This window comes from Staurois parvus, unplaced genomic scaffold, assembly GCF_062004578.1.
Source record: "Staurois parvus isolate SC_StPar_1 unplaced genomic scaffold, SC_StPar_1.0 ptg000237l, whole genome shotgun sequence".
In the NCBI taxonomy this organism is placed as follows: Eukaryota; Metazoa; Chordata; class Amphibia; order Anura; family Ranidae; genus Staurois; species Staurois parvus.
Window position 1 is genome coordinate 292,438 of NW_028318033.1, and position 22,876 is coordinate 315,313.

General features: G+C 39.4%; 1 protein-coding gene across 6 annotated transcripts in view; it reads left to right on the plus strand.

Moving 5' to 3' along the window:
• LOC149460002 (alpha-actinin-1) overlaps positions 1 to 22,876 on the plus strand; it is a 177,472-nt gene that overhangs the window by 100,767 nt on the left and 53,829 nt on the right. For 3 of the 6 annotated variants that reach the window (XM_089680206.1, XM_089680207.1, XM_089680208.1), the window contains exons 5-8: positions 2,449 to 2,536; positions 6,605 to 6,683; positions 6,829 to 6,910; positions 20,572 to 20,657. In XM_089680206.1, the coding sequence (XP_089536332.1) occupies positions 2,449 to 2,536; positions 6,605 to 6,683; positions 6,829 to 6,910; positions 20,572 to 20,657 (335 nt within the window). Of the gene's footprint in view, positions 1 to 2,448; positions 2,537 to 6,604; positions 6,684 to 6,828; positions 6,911 to 10,356; positions 10,443 to 20,571; positions 20,658 to 22,876 lie in introns of all 6 variants that reach the window. The other 3 variants (XM_089680203.1, XM_089680204.1, XM_089680205.1) reach the window with 1 other exon arrangement.

The window sequence follows — 22,876 nt, forward strand, 5'->3', positions numbered from 1 at the left end:
CATCATCCGGTATTCCTGAGGTTATTATAGTAGTCGGGAATCGCTCATTTAGTGGCAGGAGTTAGGCATGTGCAGATTGGCAGGCGGCAGGTCATCGTGATTGACAGGCATGGATTGTCATGACTACTTCATGATGGATACATGGTTGGACACTGTGATTAACGCTAGATTTACTGCTGGTCACATTGTATTTTTCATTAAGTTTTTTTTTTTCAACTGGAAATGAGTAAGGGGCACTAATATACCCCTGTATTCCTTCCTCTTGCAGAAGGCAGTTTTCTGGCCCTCCCCCCTCCATATTAGTATTACCATTACCTCCTCTTTGGGGCCCACTGAAGTGGGGAAGCGGCCCTTGTCTCTCAGCATTGGAACAAGCGTATTTTGCAAAGCGTAATGTTTTCATGGGCCTCTCCCCCCAATGCTAAAAGGCATATAGACTGGTTTGGTACAGGAAGTGAGGCCGCACACTCACTGCCTTTCCTTTCCTGGCCACCCGGAGTGCATGGTTGGAATATTAAAAGGAATCCCACACCAATGTCTCATTTTTAATGTGTTCTGTCATTTTACTTTTCAAACATTCTTCAACTATGGGTAATAAAGGCATGACATCATCAGTTATCATAAAATGAACTAGGTGACATCATCCTAGGTGACATCATCAGTTCTTATAAAATGGCCTTTTATGTTCAATGATGGCATCACAGACCTCATACAGGGCTGTGAGGCTATGTCTTCCACCCACCTCTGGCACTATTTACTTCAAAATGAATTAGGGTTTTTACAGAATTTAGTAGTAGATCGTAGAGTCCGTCAATCAGACCATTCCTTTTTTCCCCCCAGTGGCCAACCATTATTCTGTGGCACAAGTTTTGCCTAAATACAAAGTCATTCACCCAAGTTGCATACATCTGTTTCAAAATGTTTAGCTCTTCTTAGTGCAATATTTTCTTAAATTATCTACATTTCTGTTGTCTGCTGTAAAAACTGTTGTTTCACATGGATGATATGTTGATGCTGCTTTTCAATCTTTCCAGTTTAGCAGGGATCTTAAATGAGGATTTATCTGAGTACAATACAAATAATGTTCCTGGTACTTTTTCAACACTTCTAGGATACGTTATGGCAAGGATTAGGGCTAAGAGAAGAACTAATGACCAGGTTTAGCCTAGGGTTAGAGCAACATATAAACAGAAAAGAGGGTGCAAAACCTTGTGCATTACCTTTGAATACCAGAGCTCAGAGGAAGAGGGTTTTGCCGTCAAAATACATCAGCTTGTTGGCTTGTTATGGGGTGACGTCCAGGTCCTAATGAAGCTCTTGTATCCAGTGTCAGCTATTGGGGTCTGCATATCCCTTGATGTCTATAGCCTCACAGCTTTTGTGAGTATGCTTTTAACACCTCATGATAAACACTTTTAACCACTTCCCGGCCTAAGGTTGAAGTGGTTATACTGGGATCATGACTGCAGTTATAGCTGCTGGATTAGCAGAGGTTCTAGCAGAGACCTCCTGTGCAACTATAAACTAGTAACCTGTAAAGGCTTTTAAATCGTTGCCTATGGAGATTTTTAGGTATCATAGTTTGGCGTTCTTGCATGCAATTTTAAAGAATGGCATGTTTGGTATTTATTTGCTCAATGTAACATCATCTTTTGTATGTTATCAAACAATTGGGTATTATATTTTGTTTTTGTGCATTAAAATTAAAGTGTATTGTTTCCAAAAAAATTGTTTGAAAAACTGCTGTACAAATACCATGTGACATAAAAATATGCAACATCCACAATTTTATGTTTTTGGGGCTTCTGCTTAAAAAAGATATACAATATTTGGTGGTTCTAAGTAGTTTTCCAGAAAAAAATGATGAAATTTACATGTAGGAGAGGAATTTCAGAATTGGCCCAGACTGGAAGTGGTTAAAGATGTACAAGGTGTTGTGTCCTCTCTTTTGTTGTGTGTTGAAGAGATTTTCCCAGTTGGAAAATGTCTGCATACCTGACCATTACCCATGACTGGAGGGGATGCTATCATGATCCAGATGTCTACTATGAAGCTTTTAGTGCTGATGTTACTTATTTCTTTGTTTTAGAGCAAAATCTGTTATCAAACTCAGAGCTGTCACCTAAATGACACTCTATAGTTCTGGTCTTGGCTCCTCTATTGACAGCTACAGAAAAGGTTATATAAAGGAGCTGGGCCAGCTCAAAGAGTAATTAAACACACCCAGAAGTGGAGGGAGGGGGATGTGCTAGGGAATTGACTCTCGGACTAGTCAAATTTTTTGAGACTTCAAAGGCACATTGCTAGTGAGTAAAACAATAATTTATGGAATGGATAAAACACTGCAAGTAAGCGTTTAAAATACTGGATTTTTATGTTTTTACTTGAAAATTTTTGAGTAGGTGACATGGAGTCTTTAAAAATTAAAATAATGTGTTTCTGTTACAGAAACGTCTGCCAAAGAAGGGCTTCTGTTGTGGTGTCAAAGAAAGACAGCACCATACAAGAATGTAAATATACAGAACTTCCACATCAGGTGAGTGGATCTAACAGTGAAAAACCAGGAATGATATTTTTTGCAAACATGCTGTACAGTGTGTCTCGTTTTAAGTACCCATATCTCATATCCATAGGGGCCGCTGGGGGTGCTTACAATCATTCTAGTAATCCAGTCTTTATACAGTGATAGCTCTGATCTTCTTTGTTTCTCCAGCAACTTTCTCTTTGCACACTAGCCACAGAGAGTTGCTTATTCAGCACCACCACCGTTTAGAAAATGCCTTGTATTTTTTTCAATAATTTTTTTGATTGGACGAAGTGAAGAGAAGTAGATGGCGATCTCCACCTCGTTAAATGTGAGAATGGATGAATCCCAAACTGAGGTCAGAGTTTGTTTTAGAGACCAATCCACTGCAAGTTGCTCTCCTAATGCAAAGTTTCTTAACCATTTTTCTGCCCAAGCTGTTTAAAAAATAATTTTAGGATTGATGATTATGTAAAACCCCCAAAATATATATATATTTAAAGCAGCCATTCTGGAAAATAAAATAGCAGTAGTTCTATTTGTTTATATATATTTAGTATTTCTGCAACTGTGTATCAAGTGCAGAATTTCAGTAAACAAAAGCTAGTTTTAGGACACACTAATGCAATATATCACCCATTTAAAAACAAATATAATAGATGAGATTGCACCATGAGTAAATAGATACCCAGCATGTCAAGTCTTAAAAATGTGTGTGCCCATGAAACAGCGACAGACTTCAGTATCCTTATTTTTCTATAGTCGCCACTTTAAAAGCCCCTATAGGTGTTAACCGTGAACAATGGACTTATTTATTGCTCCCAGTCCAGTGTGCATAGCATAATGTAGCACCATCAATGTTTTCGTACATAGGTGCATGTGTTTGTGTTGGGAGGGGCTTCAAAAATGTTTTTTTTGGGGAGGAGGTTTTGGAGTGGTTGGGTGTAAAAATGTTTAAAATGTTTTTTTTTTTTCTACTAAACTATATTCCAATGTGATACTTTATTTTGGTGACAGGTTCTTTGTAATGAAACATTTTAGACGCTTGATGTTTCACCTGCCTTCCATTGAAGCTAGTGGAGCTCAGATCATGCTCCATTAGCTTCTTCCCTGAACAGACTGGTTGAAGAAAGTGACAGCTGAACCCGGAAGTGATACTTTACAAGTCTTCTGGGTTCTTAGTAGGAAGGGAAGATCAGCGAACATCCAAGCCATTGTTTCTAGTTTTTAGGGACTCTTTAATGACTGGCATAGTACCACTGGATTGGCGTAAGATCACTGTGGTGCCAATATTTAAAGAGGGGTCAAAATCTTTACCAAGTATCTATAGACCTGTTAGTTCTATAGTTGGGAAGATACTGGAGAGTTTAATAAAAGACCACATAGATGAGTTCTTGCTGAAAACAAATATTTTAAGCAACAGACAGCATGGATTCATGAAAGACAGAAGTTGTCAAACAAATCTGATTTCTTTGTATGAGGAGGTGAGCAAAACCTTGGACAGAGGGGTGGCGGTGGACGTGGTGTATTTGGATTTTACAAAAGCGTTTGACACAGTTCCCACACACGGCTAATGTGTAAGGTAAAGTCTACAGGCTTGGAAAAATCCATTTGTAAATGACTAGAAAACTGGCAGAAGGATCGTGTTCAAAGAATAGTGGTAATGATTCATACTCTGAATGGTCTAGGGTTGTTAGTGGTGTACCCCAGGGTTCAGTGTTGGGACCCTTACTTTTTAATTTATAAATGATATCGGGTCTGGGAATAAAAATTCTTTGTAGATGACACCAAGCTGTGCATTGGAATAACATCCTTACTGGATGTCTTCAACTTACAAGCTGACCTCAATGCACTGTTTTTAATTGGGCAACTATATGGCAAATGAGGTTTAATGTTGATAAATACAAGGTGATGCACATGGGGATTAAGAATATGCATGCATCATACATACTAGGAGGGCGTACAATTGGGGGAATCAATGGTGGAGAAGGATCTGCGAGTTCTGGTAGATCACAAGCTTAATAATGGCATGCAATGCCAAGCTGCGGCTTCTAAAGCGAGCAAAATCCTCTCTTGTATTAAGAGGTATAGACTCCAGAGAAAGAGATATCATATTACCCCCGTACAAATCATTAGTAAGACCTCATCTGGAATATGCAGTTACATTTTGGGTACCAATTCACAAAAAGAACATTGGGGAACTGGAGAAAGTACAGAGAAGGGCAACCAAACTGATAAGAGCCATGGAGGAGCTCAGCTATGAGGAAAGATTAGAGGAACTGAATTTATTCTCTTGAGAAGAGGAGATTAAGGGGGGATTTGATCAACATGTATAAATACATCAGTGGTTCATATAGTGAACTCAGTGTAGAGCTAGTCACCTTGAGGTCATCACAGAGGACAAGGGGGCACTCTTTACGTCTGGAGGAAAAGAAATGTAATCTCCAAACACAGAAAGGTTTCTTCACAGTGAGAGCTGTGAAAATGTGGAATAGACTCCCTCAAGAGTTGGTTCTGGCCAGCTCAGTAGATTGCTTTTAAAAAGGCCTGGATTCTTTCTTTGATACACAGAGTATGACTGGTTACTAACCTTTTTAGGTAAAGCTGATCCAGGGAATATCCGATTGCCTCTCGGGGGATCAGGAAGTAATTTGTTTACCCTGCAGGAGTAAATTTAATCATGGTTTACTGGGGTTTTTGCCTTCTTCTGGATCAACTGTGGGTATAGGATTATAACTTTTTTTTTTTTTTTTTAATGGTTGAACTAGATGGAGTTTTTCGTCTTTTTTTCAGCCTGACTAACTATGTAACATCCATTTGTTGTCTCCCTCTCCTCTGTCCATCCTATTCAAAGTTACTTAAAGGGAAACTAATGGGTTTGGTCAGATCTCTTGCTTTATATACAGTGGACATAAAGTCTACAGACCCCTGTTAACATTTCTGTGATGTAAAAAAATGAGACAAAGATAAATCATTTCAGAACCTTTTCCACCGTTAATGTAACCTATAAACTGTACAACTCAGTAGACCTCTTGGCAGCCTCCCAGACCAGTTTTCTTCTCGTCTTTTCATTACGTTTTGGAGGGACGTCCAGTTATTGGTATTGTCACTGTTGCGCCATATTTTCTCCATTTGATGAGGACTGTCTTCACTGTGTTCCATGGTATATCTAATGCCTTGGAAATTCTTTTGTACCCTTCTCCTGACTAATACCTTTTATCAATGAGATCCCTCTGATGCTTTGGAAGCTCTCTGCTGACCATGGCTTTTGCTGTAGGATGTGACTAAGAAAATGTCAGGAAAGACCTACTAGAACAGCTGAACTTTATTTGCAGTTGATCAGAGGCACTTTAAATGATGGCAGGTGTGTCCGGACTCCTATTTACCATGATTTTGAATGTGATTGCTTAATTCTGAACACAGCTACGTCTCCAGTTATAAGAGGGTGTGCACACTTATGCAACCATATTATTTTAGTTTTTTAGGTTTATCCCCCCCCTAAAAGATTTCAGTTTGTTTTTCAATTGAGTTAAACAGTTTATAGGTCACATTAAAGGTGGAAAAAGTTCTGGAATCACATCACAGAAACCTGACATTTTAACGGGTGTGTAGACTTTTTATATCCACTGTAATTTTTACTTGCTTATGTAAAGTTTTTATTTACAAACTAATATTTGATATATGGTACTTCCATAACACTTCAATTGCTGAGTTTTATTGGACTTTCTAATAAGAAAGCATAGCAAAGCTTGTCTCATAACAGTGATGCAGGAGTACATGAACTAAAGGCAGGAGGGGTTCCCCCTCTGATAGGTTTAGGTGTGTGTTGTGTATACAGCTGAAAAGCAGGTTGGACTTACAAAAAGATATTCACAACATAACAGTAAAATGACTTAGCATAAATGTATGAAATTCCTCAAGCACGGTATCTGCTGATGAAAATGGTCAATCTGAAATAATATGCAATATTTTATAATTAGTGGGGTGCACACTATATGCTAGGAGTGCAAATTGCTGGATGATTCAGCAATATACTATACTAATGACAATAATTGGTCACTTGCCTTTCTTTATTTACAGCTGGAAAGATGGTCTTGGATTCTGTGCCCTTATTCATAGACACCGCCCAGAACTCATTGACTATGGCAAATTACGGAAGGTAGTTCAATCTCTTTCGCTATAATAAATAGTTTTCATTTGTTTTCTATAACAAGCGTATAGCTTTTCTATTAAAGTGTAACTCCAGCATACTGCATGTTGTTTATTTAACATGGTGTTCTTGCATTGCATTTTTGTATTTGTAGGATGACCCGTACACGAATCTGAACACGGCCTTCGATGTCGCTGAGAGGTTCCTTGATATTCCCAAGATGTTGGATGCTGAAGGTAATTAATGCTTTGAAGACTGAATTTTGGGAAAACTCTTTAATGCATTGTATTCAGTACTACCATTTTTTTTTTGTTACCACTACAATTATTTTGGTTTTATAATTATTTCTCTAAGGGCTGTTGGATTTACAGTGAAATGTTTTCTGAAACTGTGTTGTGTTAAAAAGTCTTTGTCATTATAGCAAGGACTGACATTTCTTTTGGATTATTGAGTATTTACCCACAACTACCTGTAGAGAACTGTGTTGCTCCTCTTAGTTTACCAACTGTGAATAGTTTTTTCATTTGAGAAATGTCATGGTATATTCATGTATATTTATATTATTGTACAGGAAATCAAAACATCTCCAGTACTTTGGGTATTTTTTTACACCTAAAATTAGTGATAAATGTATTAATTTTTTCGTCATAATGATCCTGACTTTTTGAGACATAATGGGTTTTTGAAACTTTCCAAACGCTGTTAAATTTGTTTTAATATTTTTATTAAGCTATGCTATATCCTATTATCCTATGCAGGGCAGAACATCAGGTTCTGTTCAGTGCTGGTTCTCCACAGCTGTTCATACTTACCAAAGAGATAAAGCCTTGTGTAAGCTGCAAGTCGCTTAGTGCTTACACAGAGCCAAGAACTCTTTTCCTCCTGAGTGGCCAATCTCCACCAGATTGGCCAGACTGGCCATTAGAAAGGAGATGAATCACAAACTCCCCCATACCAGGAAGTACTGACAATGTCGAATTACTATCGCAGGCAAATGACTCAGCAGGGGAGTATAAAAGGTAAAGAGGACCAAGGCTGAGACAAGGGGTGGGCAGTAGGGACTGCCACCCAGGGTGCAGCAGTATGGGGGAGGCGGGCCCTTACTGCACCCAAGCTCTATAACAGTGGATAGTAAACAGGGCCAGGCCATTGCTTCATGCCTGGTTTGATAACTACTGCTGTAGAAATCAAGAAAATGGCCATGAAAGGGCAGTGCACACTCCATGCCATTCATGGATAGCTGGTGCAAGGGGGGCGGGGAATGGGCACAAGGCAGTACACCCATTCTACAGCATGCACTAGGAGTGGGGGAGAGAGTGCAGTTCCGCATCATTGCCCAGGGCACTGAATGCACTTGTCCCGGTACTGAAGAGGAGTAGAAAGGAAAGAGGAGTATAAGCACCTAGTAGTGCTGTGAAAAAAAAATTAACCTGATGTGTGCTCTGTATGGGATATAACATGTCCGTTTAATTGTTATCTGGGTTCTTTCATGTGGCTTAAAGATAGAGCTACATGGACAGTTTTTTTCTTCTTTAAAAAACAAACTGTATAATCAAGTGATAGCCATGTGGTTGTGCGTGATGACTTTCTGCAAGTTTTGTTCAGACAGTTGGTCTCTCATTTTAATAATGGAGTATTCACCAGATAATTTTCTGTGCTCAACATTGTACAAATTCAAGGGAACAAATGATTATATGTGATTTACTTTTGGTGAACTATTCCAACAATTGGAAAAAAAAATCTCTACCACTACCCCCTAAGAAACCAAATAAAAAGCAATGTTTTCCAAGGCAGTTAAACAATTCCAAGTGATTTTTATATGCTCAGTAGAACAATCAAATATCGTATTGACTGGGTAGCATTCACATACAAATGGTTTTGCTTTAGGGATTTTTTCCGTTTTCTTTTTCTTTACATGTCTCGATGTGGTGTATTTAGAGTGAGGTTGCAGCTGAAGTTGTTTTAGGTGTGTAGAAAACCATCCCAATTCATGTCTTGGTCAATTACAATTGGCATTCTGACTAGATCCAGGATACCAAGTGGTCCTATCTCTGTATTCGGGGCAATATAGACTAGCATTTCTCTAATTTTTTTCAGTCACGGCACGTTATAAAAGTATCTTCAGTCTTCAGGCCCCGCAGTCTAAAAAAAGAACCAAAGCCCCCCCCCCCCCCAGCTTATAAAAAGGCAATTCTGATTATGCAGAGCATAGGGGTCAGGAGTAAGGCCTCATTCACATGGGTGTATTTAAGCATACACCCGTGCTAGGGTGTACGTCATTTGGGACGCAGCAGCTGCATGGCTACAGCTGCTACCCTCAATTTGATATCCGAGTAGGTACGGGTCCCTGAATGCACACGGTTTGCGTTTTGGGGACACTGATCCACATGGATATCAGACTGGGAGCAGAGACTGTGTCCATGCAACCGTTTGTGTCCTAGTTGATATGAATGGGGATGCATTGAAAAACAGTACATTCCCATGCATGTATGCACACACACATACCCAGAAATACATTCATACATACATATACTCGCATACAAATAGCCTTTAGAAAAATCAGTTTACTGTACTTGAGTGACACATTCACAAGTTGAAATTCACATTATGCACCCATACTGCCAGGTAAAATTGATTACATAGTACTGCATGGAAGATGGAGGTGGGGTAAGTTGGGACTAAGGAAGCAGCCTGCTCCCCCCCCCCCATTACTGCTTTGCCCATTACTGCCCTAATCTAGCTTCTACTCTGCGGTTCAGCATTTCTCTGCCTCCCGGAAGCAAAAGAGCTAGTCAGCTTCTCATCCAATCAGCGTTTCTCTACCAGGGTGCTGCGGTGCCCCTGACAAGCCCAGGGAGCATCCTGGTTGAGAGAGCCTGACCACAATCTATGTCAGAATCCGAGTGAACATGTGCAGCTTATTTAGAACATGCGGAAACAAATCTTTTCTTTCAAGTGGTAAAGCCTGGAATATGTCATGGTAAATGCTGCTTGAATAGGTTGTGCTAAGTCCAGGGCATTGGCGGTAGACTGCCTGTTTTTGCAGCTGCTCTCTAGGTACTGTCTTGCTACTTGTAAATGCCGTGATTACCTGTCAACAAAAGGGATTAGTCAAGAAAAAGTAAGCTAGCAAGAAAATTTACAGTTGACCCAACCAATCGGCTTCCAAGTGTCATGTTGGCAGTGCAGAGTTGAAAGTTAAACAAGGTTCTGATTGTTTGCTATGGACTAAAAGAAATATTCTTGTTAGCATTCTTTTCACACATAAGCCCCATACCTTGATCTGTTATAAAGCAAGCTGTGCTCACTGCAGTAGTTTGCTGTCCCCTTCAAAGTGGTTGAAATTAACTCATTTTTTTCCCACAAATGATTGTCATTATTTTTAATTTAGAACCTTCATGCATTTCCCCCTTACCATTTTGCCATTTCACTGGGATTATTGCCAAGTTTTTGAAGTGTTTACTAACGCTTATAAAAATGGATTGGAAACCTTTTGATGTGCTGTAATGTCTCAGCATGAATAAATGTTTTCAGCTAAGCTGAAGAATTTGCTTGATGTGAAATTATGTAGGTTGAATGTTTGTTCACAATTGCTGTTTACATCACCTAGTTCATTCTGTGTTGTTAAGTCTGTCTCCATTTCATATATTATATCAACGTGCTTTAAACCTTTTCTTGACAGACATTGTTGGGACTGCTCGCCCTGATGAGAAGGCCATCATGACCTACGTTTCTAGCTTCTATCACGCCTTTTCAGGAGCCCAGAAGGTATCCCAGGGTTCCAAGATGTGTTTACTCAACACTTTGTTCCTTTCGCTAATGTGTGAATCTCTCTTCCTTCTTTCTGGTTTAGCACTGGGATTTCCATACTTTATTTTCACAGATGTTCAAAATAATAACCAAGTGCCATTGCTACTACTTTCTAGCAATCCTAAACTTCCTTGTCCACACAACATCAAGCATCAGGGAACACTTTCATTTCTAGGGATTGCAGATAGGCAAATATTTTGCACAATATTTGCACAATATTTAATATAAATGTACTCTTAAAGGTCAAGTCCACTTTTGTAAAAGTAGTCCTCATTTAATTTATGTATATCACTATTCTGCAGTTGTCTGACTTCAAAATTAATTCCGATTGGTTTGTATCGGTTACTGCACCAAAAGTGAATCTGGGGTGACAATAAACTTGGCAGAGAGGCAATGCTCTAGAATAGCAGCCTGCACTATCCTATAGCTTTCCTGTTGGGCACATAGAAGCCCTGAATCCAGAGTCTTTGTATTGAGTGATTTGCTATACCGTATATTGAGAGCAATATATTTTTATTTGCCAAGAACTTCTGTAAAATGAACAATTCTGAATGAACAAGTGGCAAAAAAAGTTCTGTTCCTATGGTCAATCTTTCCACTTTGGACACTGGGAAGACAGGACAGAGTGCAGATCCTACATTCTTAGTATTCGTAGCTATGGGATGAGTGAGACAACATTGTAGCATACTGTTAGTGTTTACCTCTTGGTGACCATGATAGTCTTGGATTCCATACTTGAACACCAAACTTAAAGTGGATGTAATGTATATCATCTTTTTTAACAATCAGAATTGCTCTTTATTGACCATATTAGTGGTACAGTACCAGCAGATGGCAATCTAAAACCTAGCGGCAGCATTTTGGAGCACATAAGATCAAAATGTACATATATCGAGCACATGCAGATATGATGTAGTAACCCCCATATCAGTTCATTAAGCACAGTAGGGGAGCAAATGGAGAAGTAACCGGACAAACGCAGACCATAAGATCATAATATACAACATCTTTGGGAATATAAAAGGAGAATGCTCATTGTGCTAACCACTGCTGCTAGATTTGACCGTATTACTTAGGACAGTTCCTATTGATATACCTTAGTTTATACATAGGCAGCACTATATTAATTGCAGATTCCCATGATGTCAGTGAGGGAGGGGAGGGGGAGGTCACCTGCAAAGTATTTCCTTCTTCGTATAATACAATAAGTATGAAATCAATAGCTTCATATACCTGGGTCTCCATTCCTCATCCAGGAGAGCCAACTCAGGCGAGTATGGTAAAGGGGCAGTTGTAGACTAGTATTAATGAGATCAAACACCTCCGTCCAGAACTGTACCACCCCAGGACAGGTCCAAAATGCGAATACAAGTCCTGACAAATGTGCAACACTGAGTGCAATCTGGGGATCAGGTAAATTCGGTGCAACCTCTGGGGAGTATAGTACACCCTATGCAAAAAGTTTGTTTGAATTAACTTTGTCCCTCGAGGAGATAACCAACTTAGAACTAGCCTCAAAACTCTCCTCCCAAGTCTCCCTATCCAGGGTTGGAATATCCGCCCTTCATTGTTCCCAGAGTCTATCCATTTTGGGGGACTCTACCCTAAACAATGCTAAATATAGCCCTGAAAGCAGTTTGGAGAGGGATTCCTGTGAGAGCAGGTCCTCAATTGGGTCATTCCCTAGAGTAGGAGGGTTAGGAAACTAGGATCGAGTCACATGACATAGCTGGCAGTAGCTAAAGTACATTCATCGGGGTAAACCAAACTTATTAGATCATTCCCGAAAAGACAAAAGCATACAGTTAGCATAAAATCCCATAGCGGGTCCGGAGGAAGCCTATAGTGCAGTAAAGAGGGGTTACCCCAAAGTGAGTGATATGGGGAATAATGGTTGGGCTGTCCAAAACGTGTTCTAGCTGTATCCCAAACTCTGAGTGTAACTCTGGTAGGGAGGGAGGAGTAGGCCCGGGAAACCCTATACTCTAGATTGGCCAACTCCATAAGAGATCCCAACAGAGCAGCCTCTAAGCAAACCACTGCGTTCTCCCTAGATCTTGTAAACCACCATCAGACAGTAACTAATATTGCTGCCCAGTAGTATACCTGATAATCTGAGAGCTCCAAACCCAACCGGAAGTTGAAGAGTGGCTTTCGCCAGGCGGGGAGTAGACCCATCCCAGAGATAGGAGCCCACACAGCAATCAATACTATATATTATCTTTAACAATTTTCATATGTGCTTTCCTTCAACATTCCTTAGTGTGCAAAGTGCCTTCAACCACTGCTTCTGCCTTGGCGTGCACCAGCGGTTTATACAGGCACTTCCTGTACTGCCTTGATGTGCAAGCAGCCTGAGAACTACTCATGCCATGAACACTGGTATTACATAGATAAGCAGAGGGTACTAAGACAATGTAGGTACAGTAGGCATGTTGTCTTCTTGTCCAGCTGCAGACTTTACATTCATTACTTTGCTAATTTCAGTGCAGCATTGTCATATCATGGGAGGAAGTTAGATACAGTCTATATTTTTAGCATGATATCCAGGTTACTTTCTACTAGTGTCAGTCAGTAACTAGGGACAATATATGTGTGTGAGCAGCCTCTGCTTGACTTAGTCTTGATTTTTGACAACACATGCACTTTAGTTGTTTTCCACGTTAAAATTGGATTTATATTTCCTATGCATATGTGTAATTGTATTCTCTATCAAGCTCTTAGAACACCAGCTTGTAAAACATTCCATTTTGCATACTTCAACTGTGTCCTTTCTTCATATTTCACTCCCTTCACTTATTGCAAAACTTTGAAGCAACTCTATCTAATGTGCTTTCTCATACTGTCATTGGTGTTTCTTACGAGCTTGGGCTGTGTCTTCAGTCTATAAGGTCCATAAGGAAATGTGGAGGGCTGAGAGCCAGACATAGGCCTATTCTTCAAAACCCAGAAAACCCAGGACTCAGAACCCAGAGTTCTTCAAACTCCAGACATAGCTTATTTTTTAGTTTTGGTTATAGCAGAAAAGAGTTTTCTGCTCTTTCAGGTTTTTTTAATGTCATCTGTGTCCTGTGGGGAGATTTCACTTCCTGTATAGGTGAAGAGATTTCCTTAGCGGGGACACAAGCAACAATGAAAACTTCGTTCTGCTCTAATTAAATTAAAATAGTATTTTGTCCCTTTTATTTGCAGGTTGTAAAGGTGTCCCCACCAGTTGAAGATTTGACTATTTTACCCTGGTAATACAGTTGCTGCATAATAGCATTAAAGTGGTTGTAAAGACTGAAGGATTTTTACCTTCATGCATTCTATGCATGAAGATAAAAATCTTTCTGTGTGCTGCTCCCCCCACAGTCCCCCTAATACTGACCTGAGTCCAATATTGATCCAGCAGCCTTGGCTGTCCTGGGGTTCGCTCTCCTCATTGCTCCCACTTTCAGCTATTTGCTCCCACTGCTGTCAATCACAGACAGTGAGCCAATGAAGAGAGCACAGGAGGGCGGGCACGAAAACAACTTCAGCTCTGTTTGTCTTATGGACGCATAGAGCAAGGCGCGGGAACAAGCGCGCACCAGTGCCCCCATAGCACTGCTTGCTATTGGGGGCACCGATCAAGAGGGAGGAGCCTGCTCTGTGCAAAACAATTGCACAGAGCAGGTTAATATGCCATGTTAATTGTTTTAAAAAAAATGAAAAAGCTGAACCGTTAATATCACTTTAAGCAGAAACACAACCACCCTATTTATTGTCAACTTTTCATTTTGTTTCGCTAGTTTTTTTAGAATTCTTATTTATGCTTATTTTTTAGCTTTTACAGTTTGGTTGACCATGATAATTTCTTTTTAAAAAGGCTTATGTATGCACTTTCATAAAGAAAAAGTGCCCATCTACATTGTTTTTGTGCTTACCTCTACCAGTATGTTTATATCTCAGTCATACAGTATAGGACACTCACTGGATTTTCATAGACACTGGGTTATAGCCCGGTACTTTCATGTGAATGGACACTGGAAAAACATAGGCCTAGGCATATCGCTATAACCATACCCCACTCCATGAGACCTCAGATTTTGCTAGTGTCCTAAGGTGATGGACCTCTTCTCCCTTACAGAGAGATACTGTGCTTTACTAGTTTATTATTTTACTTCAGATTCTTCAGCCAACTCTTCAGTTAACTCCTCATTGTATTCTAATACAACAATAAAAGCAATGCATTCAGATTAGTGCAAACTCTGTAAAAATTTTGGAACCATACCTGGACCCCACCCTTTGAGGACCACCTGTAATGCTGCTTCTGGCACTTGATCCTGCTTGAGTGCTCAACTTGGCACTTGTCCAATGCATGTAGTTTGTAGCAGGGTGCTGTGCAGGTCCAGGTTTGTGATCCAACCCTATTGCACCCAGACTCTGAAGATCCATTCAGGGACGTGCTTAGGGACCATGAACAGGTAAGACACGTTTACCCAGTACTGGACCGATACTGTAGCCTCACTTACAACAGATTTCCAAATAGTATTTGATCTATGTTAAAACTATCAGGAAATGTGATATCGGAAATTGTGTTATAAAATGTATTCACTTGCACACTTTGTGGTAAAAATCCCACCTTTTGGAATAGAGTGACTACGTGTTACGCCAGATCGCAGGTTAAACTTTTACCATCACTTTCACCTTAAGCTCTTTTATAAGGTACTCGGGCACTTCCTACCGCCCTTTTACCATGAAGGCTTCGCTAGAAGACGGTGTACACCCGAGTTACTATGTAGTTATTCTTGGACACGCTTACCCCTTTTGGGCAACTCACTGTGGAAATATCCTCCTTGATAGCAGTTGCGGAACCCAGGCACAAGGGAACTGCTGCAAAAGTCCAAGTGAACATTCACACTGTGGAAGGCCTGCAAAACACCCTAACCATTCAGAGTGACAACACTTTCCATTGCATCAGAGCAGGGTTTTTTTTTTTTGTTTTAACCCCAGTCTCTGTGTTCAATTCTAGCTGTATCTCAGGCGTGCAGAAAGCAACTTGTCTGACCAAGGCAGATTTTTCTTCAACTATGTCAGATATTTTTATTTTAACAAATATTTGCTTTAATACAGCCATCTGTGTTTAGACCACAAAAGCACCAGGTTCCTTCTCCACCCCCTCAGTTTCTAGGCAGTGTTAAGGAGGCCGCAGAAGACTTCTTACTTATAACCAGGACCAAGGATCCTCTAGCACTGGCATTGGATGATCTGATAATTCCCTTGACCCTGTTCCAGTTCACATGTCTTTCCTCCAGTGTGAATTCTGTCTCGACTGCTCTGCAAAATAGAGCAAGAGAATAAACTAGTGATTCTCAAAGAACTTGGTACACAGACATACTGAAACTTCTAGGAGACAATCTTTCAAACCAGAACTTCTGTCTTGGGGATATATCCAGTAAAGCTTTGCCAGTGTCCAGTCACCTGAAGGTACTAGCCTATAGCCCAGAGTCAATGAACAACCAGCCTGTGTGTCTTTTACAACAATATTCTTTGCCTGGATTTTTAAATAGCAATTGGTTATTAGAAAGCTGATCTAAAAATTATTTATTTCCTAGCTTTATATTGGGTTTATCTGTCATATATATGACCTCTGGGTTCCTTTGCCCTACTCCATGCTCTATCATTGCTGCAAGAAAATTGCTGACACAGTAAAAACGTGTGTCCATTTCATTACTAAGTAGGTAGGACAGCATGCATATGCAATGAAATAAATACGGCCGATCTGTGCATTTGTATAAAAAAAATTAAAATAATAATAATGCAAACAGATGCAACATTGGCTTAAAACCTGTACTTTACAAAAAACAAAAACTATAGAAGCTGTCATAGTTGACTGTCAGAGTTTGGTGCTCCCCCCAGTGTTGCCAGTGGCAACAGTCAGCAACAGGAAGGACAGATGGTCAGGGCAGCAGCAGCAGCAAACCAGTACAAACGCAGACTGCCAATAGCAGAGGTAATGGGCTAATAACAAAGATAAGCACCTGTTAGGTTGAGTACAAAAGCAATTCAAATAATTCACAGGGAAATCCAAGGCACAGAGTCAGAAGTCAGAGACAGACAGACCTCTATCCAGCGTGTGATCAAACAGACAAACTTGTTCAACAGGCAAATGCTAAATGCTCAGTGTTCAGTTTAACAGGTCTTGATTGGAATAAAGGTGTGCACAGTAGAAACCTTTCAATGCAGAGTTCTGACCATCATATAGCTAGAGTTATAATGCTGTCCATTACACTGACCTCCTTGAAAGTGTGGTCTGGCTGTCTCCAGTCTCGGTAGTTTCAGAGTCATTGACCGCGGTCAAGCATGCAAATCGGGAAAGTTGGTAAAAAGTCAGGACTCCAGATTTCCATATTTGTTTTGAGTCTGTGATTCACATAGTAGTGAAGCCTCTGGATCAATATGGCAGTCAGAGAACTGGTATTTACAGAAGCAGAGGTCAGCATGGCACCCTCCTTCTTTCCTCGGTTCAGGTTTCCTCTAAAACCAATAAAACACTGCTCAAAAAAAAATAAAGGAACACTTTGGAAACACATCGGGTCTCAATGGGGAAAATATCATGCTGGATATCTATACTGATATGGCCTGGGTAATGTGTTAGGAACATAAGCATGCCCCATCGTTTGATAATGAAAATTATCAACCTAAATCTTCCACTGGGTACAGCTGCTCTGGTGGTGACAACCTGTTACATCCCTGGAACAGGAAGTGACTTATCCCCAACAGAACACAAGGACACAGAAAAAAAATTACCTGAGAAATGTCACATCCAAAGCTATGAAAAACCTTTTGGCTATATATACACTTTTACAACTGTTGCAGTAGAATTGTTTTGCAAATATAGTGTCTGTGTTCAGTCCTGGCCTATGGAAGAGAGGGAGAGAGAGGTATACACACTCATTGTGCAGTGCTCATAAAAAGGTAGAAGAGCTTGAATATTTAATTAACAAATGTGGTTCCACTGAATAATCTAAATAAATAAGGCTTTGTGAATTGATTCTTTACTATTAACAGACATATGTACTCATTAATTTATTGTTAGTCTCTGTCATCACAAATGCATAGTCACCCAAACTATCTCGGCAAAGTACAACTTCTATGTGGCTAACTGATTTAAACTTAACTTTTGCAGCGTGGATGACCGTAGAGTCTATACATATGTTATAATTTTTTCCTATCGTTTTTAAGTTTTTAGACATATTTCTTACCCGTTTTTATAATATGTATGTATTTGTATTCTAATAAAAATGTAATACATGAGAGAGGATTCTCAGAGCACCACTGGAAAGCTGAAGAGTCAGCACAGCAGTTTGTCTGATTTAAAGTGTAACTACACCCAAGAACAAAATTGTAATAGATTTCAGCTTGCCAGTCCTTACATTTAGTGTAGCACTAGTTTTAATCTTCAGGTTAAGAACTTTTTTAGCAAGTACAACTATACCTGTTGATCCTGTAAGAAGAAATGGGGATAAAAAAACAATAGTATAATTTTGTTATGTAAACTACTAATTTTATCGGCTATCATGTAATAGAAATGAACAAAGGCAGACCTGTTTGAAGTTCAGTCTGGGTGGCAGCCTTTGCTGTTTCTATAGATTCACTAGAAGAATTAAACATGGCCACCAAGGGACAGGAAGTGTGATATTTATAGGATTGCCAGATAAGAATAAAGCAAAAAATGCTAGGAAAAACAAAACTAATACAGCAACCTACGGACCGCCAAGCTGAAGTATATTAAATTAATTTTTTGGGGTTTAGATACGGTTTAAATTCATTCATTTGAAGCCATCTGAAAAGAATTGAATAATTTCTCTTGCTCATTCTGACTCATAACTTTCATTTGTGTGTTAATTTTCATTTCAGCCACTGAGTTCTGTAAACAGACTTTTTTTCAACAGCAAGGCTAATAAATTCCTGGGAAATGCAGAACATAAACCAAAAATATACATTTTATATTTAGCAAAAAAAAACCCTTTTTTTAACCATGATTATATTAAATCAAATACTCACTATACAGTCGCTTTAGCCTTCAGATCCTTTGAAAACAAAGAATCTTTTTGTGTGCCATTCATCTTGTACTTTGACATTGAACTATTTCTCATACAAATTTGATTGAACATTTATGTTAACATAAATAATAGTCCTTGTTTCTTTTGGCATTATTCCTTTTTTTTGTTTTTACTTTATATGTTAAAAATAAGACTTAAGCTGGTTTATAGATGGAAATTTTTTTTCTGAAAAAAAACCATGGACTCATCCTCTGTCAGAATACACAGACCAGCCGATCGGCTGCATACACTGATCAAATGAAAGTTTTCCAAACTTTCCATTTGAGAAAAGCCAATCATTAAATCGGCTTCTGTCTAGCGGGAACAGCCATAGATGGATCAAAATTTGGCTAGCCCTTACTGAACCAGTCAAATTTCAATCCATCTATGGCCAGCTTTACTCCTAGTTTAACCTTTGATTGCTATGACTTGCTCTAATTGTTGTGTTCATGTTTTATTCATTTTAGATGCATATGAGGAGGGTTTAGGCTTTTAGTAACTTCATAGATCAGAATTGGCTTATGTGACTTTGTACTTTTGATGGAGCTGAAAACATTCATATTTGCACTGAAATTGTTTAAAGACATTTTTAAACGTCTCTATCCAAAAGTATGTAGTTCTGTTCTAAAAAAAAAGTGGAGACCGCTTTCCTTCACCAGAATTTTACTACTAAGTTAAAAGATTCGCCAATCTTGATTTTAATCTAGGTGACTGTTGTCGACCTAGGTACTTAAATGCATAGTTCACCTTTACCAAACAACTGCCTATGTGAATAAGGGGCATCTGTAGATAAAAACAATCTGTGCAGGTTTGACCAACGTTGAATAATGCCTTTGCTATCGGTGTAGGCCATTTACATACCTCCTGAACCTTGACTGGAAAATTCCCAGAAATGGTAGACCTCCATCCTACCTTGTTGCTAGGACGTTGCTAAGAGACTCATAGCTGTTACTGTTCAACCTTAACATCACAGAAACAAGGTCTTTTTTTCTGATCCTAGCATTTAGGCATGTTTATGCAAGTTTACATGCATTTAGGCGGGTCAGGCATTTTTTCCTACTCAAATGTTCCATTTTGAGATGGACAGTCAGCAATGACTGAATGTAAAGTTTACCAGTGCAGGATTCCTGTAAAAGCACCCTTCCTGCTTACCTTTACCCATTTTTATCATAGTACTATGGATGGGGACATATGCACCACTACAACTGACAAATGTGACAAAAGTAAGTAAGGACGTCTTGCCTCCTGATGGTTGAAATGACCGTATGTGCCCTTTTGGTCTTTGCAGTCCTGAATGAGTCTGGTATTTTGGAGTGACTTTTTCTCTTGCAAGTTACTCAAGTATCCATATAAAATAGAATACAAAGAATTTGGACTTTTACTGTGTTCTTCAAAAGAAGCATATGTTACCCATTTTAGGTTACATGGACATGGCAGGAACACATACAAAAAAAGAAATTGAAGTTGAAAGCAATAACAAACCCTGAGAGGTTACAGTCAATTCATTGCATATGTTGCAAAGAGAATAACTCCTATGTTTTATATAGCGGATACCAACAAGCTTGCCTTGGTATATAGAGGTGCCTACAGCAGAATGTGCTTTTTGTGCAATATGGTTCCTTCCTATGCAGTTCAATGGAAAAGGAGAAAATAGAAGTGTTCAGCATCTGGAAACCATGGGGTTGATTTACTAAATCTTGAGAGTGCAACATCTAGTGCAGCTGCGCATGGTAGCCAATCAGCTTCTGCTTGTTCAATTAAGCTTCGACAAAAAGACCTGGAAGCTGATTGGTTCTATGCCAAGCTGCACCAGATTTTGCATGCTCCAGTTTTAGTAAATCCCCCCATATCTTTAAAGTCTTAGCTGTACAATTAAAGATTTAAAACTGTCTGCTCATTCCTGCTATGCATGTCAAGAGCCATCTTTTCCTTTATCCCTGCTCTGCTCATTCCATGTGACTGTTCTTGCTCTATGCTTCTTTATCCTTTCAAACCTTTTCTTTTCCTTTCCTGTACAGATATTATAGGGACGCTAAGGCCGGATATGAAGGCTTTAATGACTTATGTGTCATGTTATTACCACGCCTTCTCAGGTGCCCAGAAGGTGAGATATAACACGTAAGAGTTTCCTCTGCACAACGTGCAACCTCCGCAAAGGCCTTATGTCGTGTCATTGAGTGAATGCAGAGGTGCATCACCCATCTCTAGTTGAATGGTGTATATGTGCCCTACTATCCACTTACCATTGTGTTAACGTCTGTGCTTCACTGACTTATATGTTGATGTATCCTTCTGTTAAAATGTTGGTCCTCTCAGAACTCATGTTTCAGCTTTTGCTAGCTGCTTTTAAATTAAATCACACATCAATTTGCTTTTTCTTCCGCAACACCAGAGGTAAGATCTTCCTGCCATAAGTCATGGCTGTGTCTACACCACATTCAGTCTGCTTTTGCATCTGATGAATCTTACTCCTTGTGTTACATCTCAATAACCTAAAATGAAGAAAAAGTTTAACATAGACAGTAAGATTTCTTACAATGGCTGCAGTAGGTGGACAGGCCAGCAGATTCACTTGGAAAGCTCCTAGCACTGGAATACAAAAGAGATCAAAGAGACTTAACAGTTGTAATTTTAGGAAGTTCTCTTTTTATACCTTTTCTTACAGTCTTGAGTAGAGGTTCCCACTGCATAAAAACCTAAATAGCACCCCCCACTCCTATGATATGCTACTAAGCTAAGTTCTGGGGTCACTATACTTATTTTTCTGTATCATGCCTGCAAAGGTTGGATGGTTGTCAATAAGGAAAGAGGAATGTAGCAACCGAATGCATGTACTCCTGCGCTGAACTGTAGACTCCCCGCTATGGTGGTCCCCACATGGAAAAGGAAATGTAATGCAGGCCTTGCTGCCCTCAATGGGCCAGGGATATCCAAAAGAAACTGTGCATAAAAGACAAAAAAGAGGGTGCACAGGCCTGGTACATTACCTTAAAAATAGGATTTATTAATAAAAAGTGAATACTCACAAAAATAAAATGTGGTAAAATCAGATTAACGCAGGAAGCATGTCACACAAGAAAGCAGTATGGTACAGGAACCCCTGGATGGTCTGGTGGGAGACTGGAAGCCTCTGGATAGCTGGTGGCTGACACGTTTTGAAGAAAACACCTCTTCTTCAGAGCCAATGTGTGTGTGAATTTGCTCTGAAGAAGAGGTTTTTTCCTCGAAACTCATCAGCCACCAGCTATCCAGAGGCTTCCAGTCTCCCACCAGACCATCCACAGGGGTTCCTGTACCATCCTGCTATCTTGTGTGACATGCTTCCTGTGTTTATCTGATTTTACAACATTTTATTTTTGTGAATATTCACTTTTTATTAATAAATCCTATTTTTAAGGTAATGCACTAGGCCTGTGCGCCCTCTTTTTTGTCTTTTATGGATGGTTGTCAATGTCTTATGACCAGACCCAAGATAGTTTACTTCCGTCCTGGCATCACAACCTCCATTCTACTACTAATGCTTATGTGCCTGCTGTACAGTTTGATTAGTTGACACTAATGTTGTACTAGCTTGGGTAGTAATCAATCGTTTAACTCTTACTACAGCTAAAGTAATAATATCAACTACTGACAGAGTTCTTCTGCTGTTGAAGGAACATGGAGTTTCTGCCTGTTCAATTCCAAATTATGTTTAATTGGTTTTCTAGTTTACAGTACTTTATAGCACTAATAAAAACCCTCCACTGCTTATATCTGCTCAGACACATAATGGTCAGCCTCTGCTCCATCAACCTCCGTTGTCCATTGCCTATCAGGTTACTATACATGAACAAACATTTAGATTGGCTTATCAGTAACAAAATGAAAACCAGTCACCATGGAGTTGCTATAAATTGTACTTCTGAGGATGACCTGCTAGGCAACACCATATTTCCGGCTTCAAATTAACTGTCAGTTTCCATATCATTACTAATTTTACATTTGATCTTTTATGTGGTTACTTGTTTTTAAAAAATAAGTAAGCCAAAGAGCCAGTGAATATTTAATTTAAAAGGAAAAGATGTTCTTAGTCACTCTCTATAACAGCATCCATGTGTGTACCTTCTGTTTTCAGTATTTCCATAAAACCAAGGTCTTTGCACACTATATTCTGCAACTGATATATTTACGTTGGGCGAAACATTGTTTTAAAAAATAAAGATGATAAAACCTAGAAAGAAAGGTATACTCATCTTAACACCTCTACTAGGTCAACACTGGGAGGACCTCAACTGGCTTCCTGTTGCAGGGACAACTCTCAGAGGAACTGAAAGTAACAGAAAA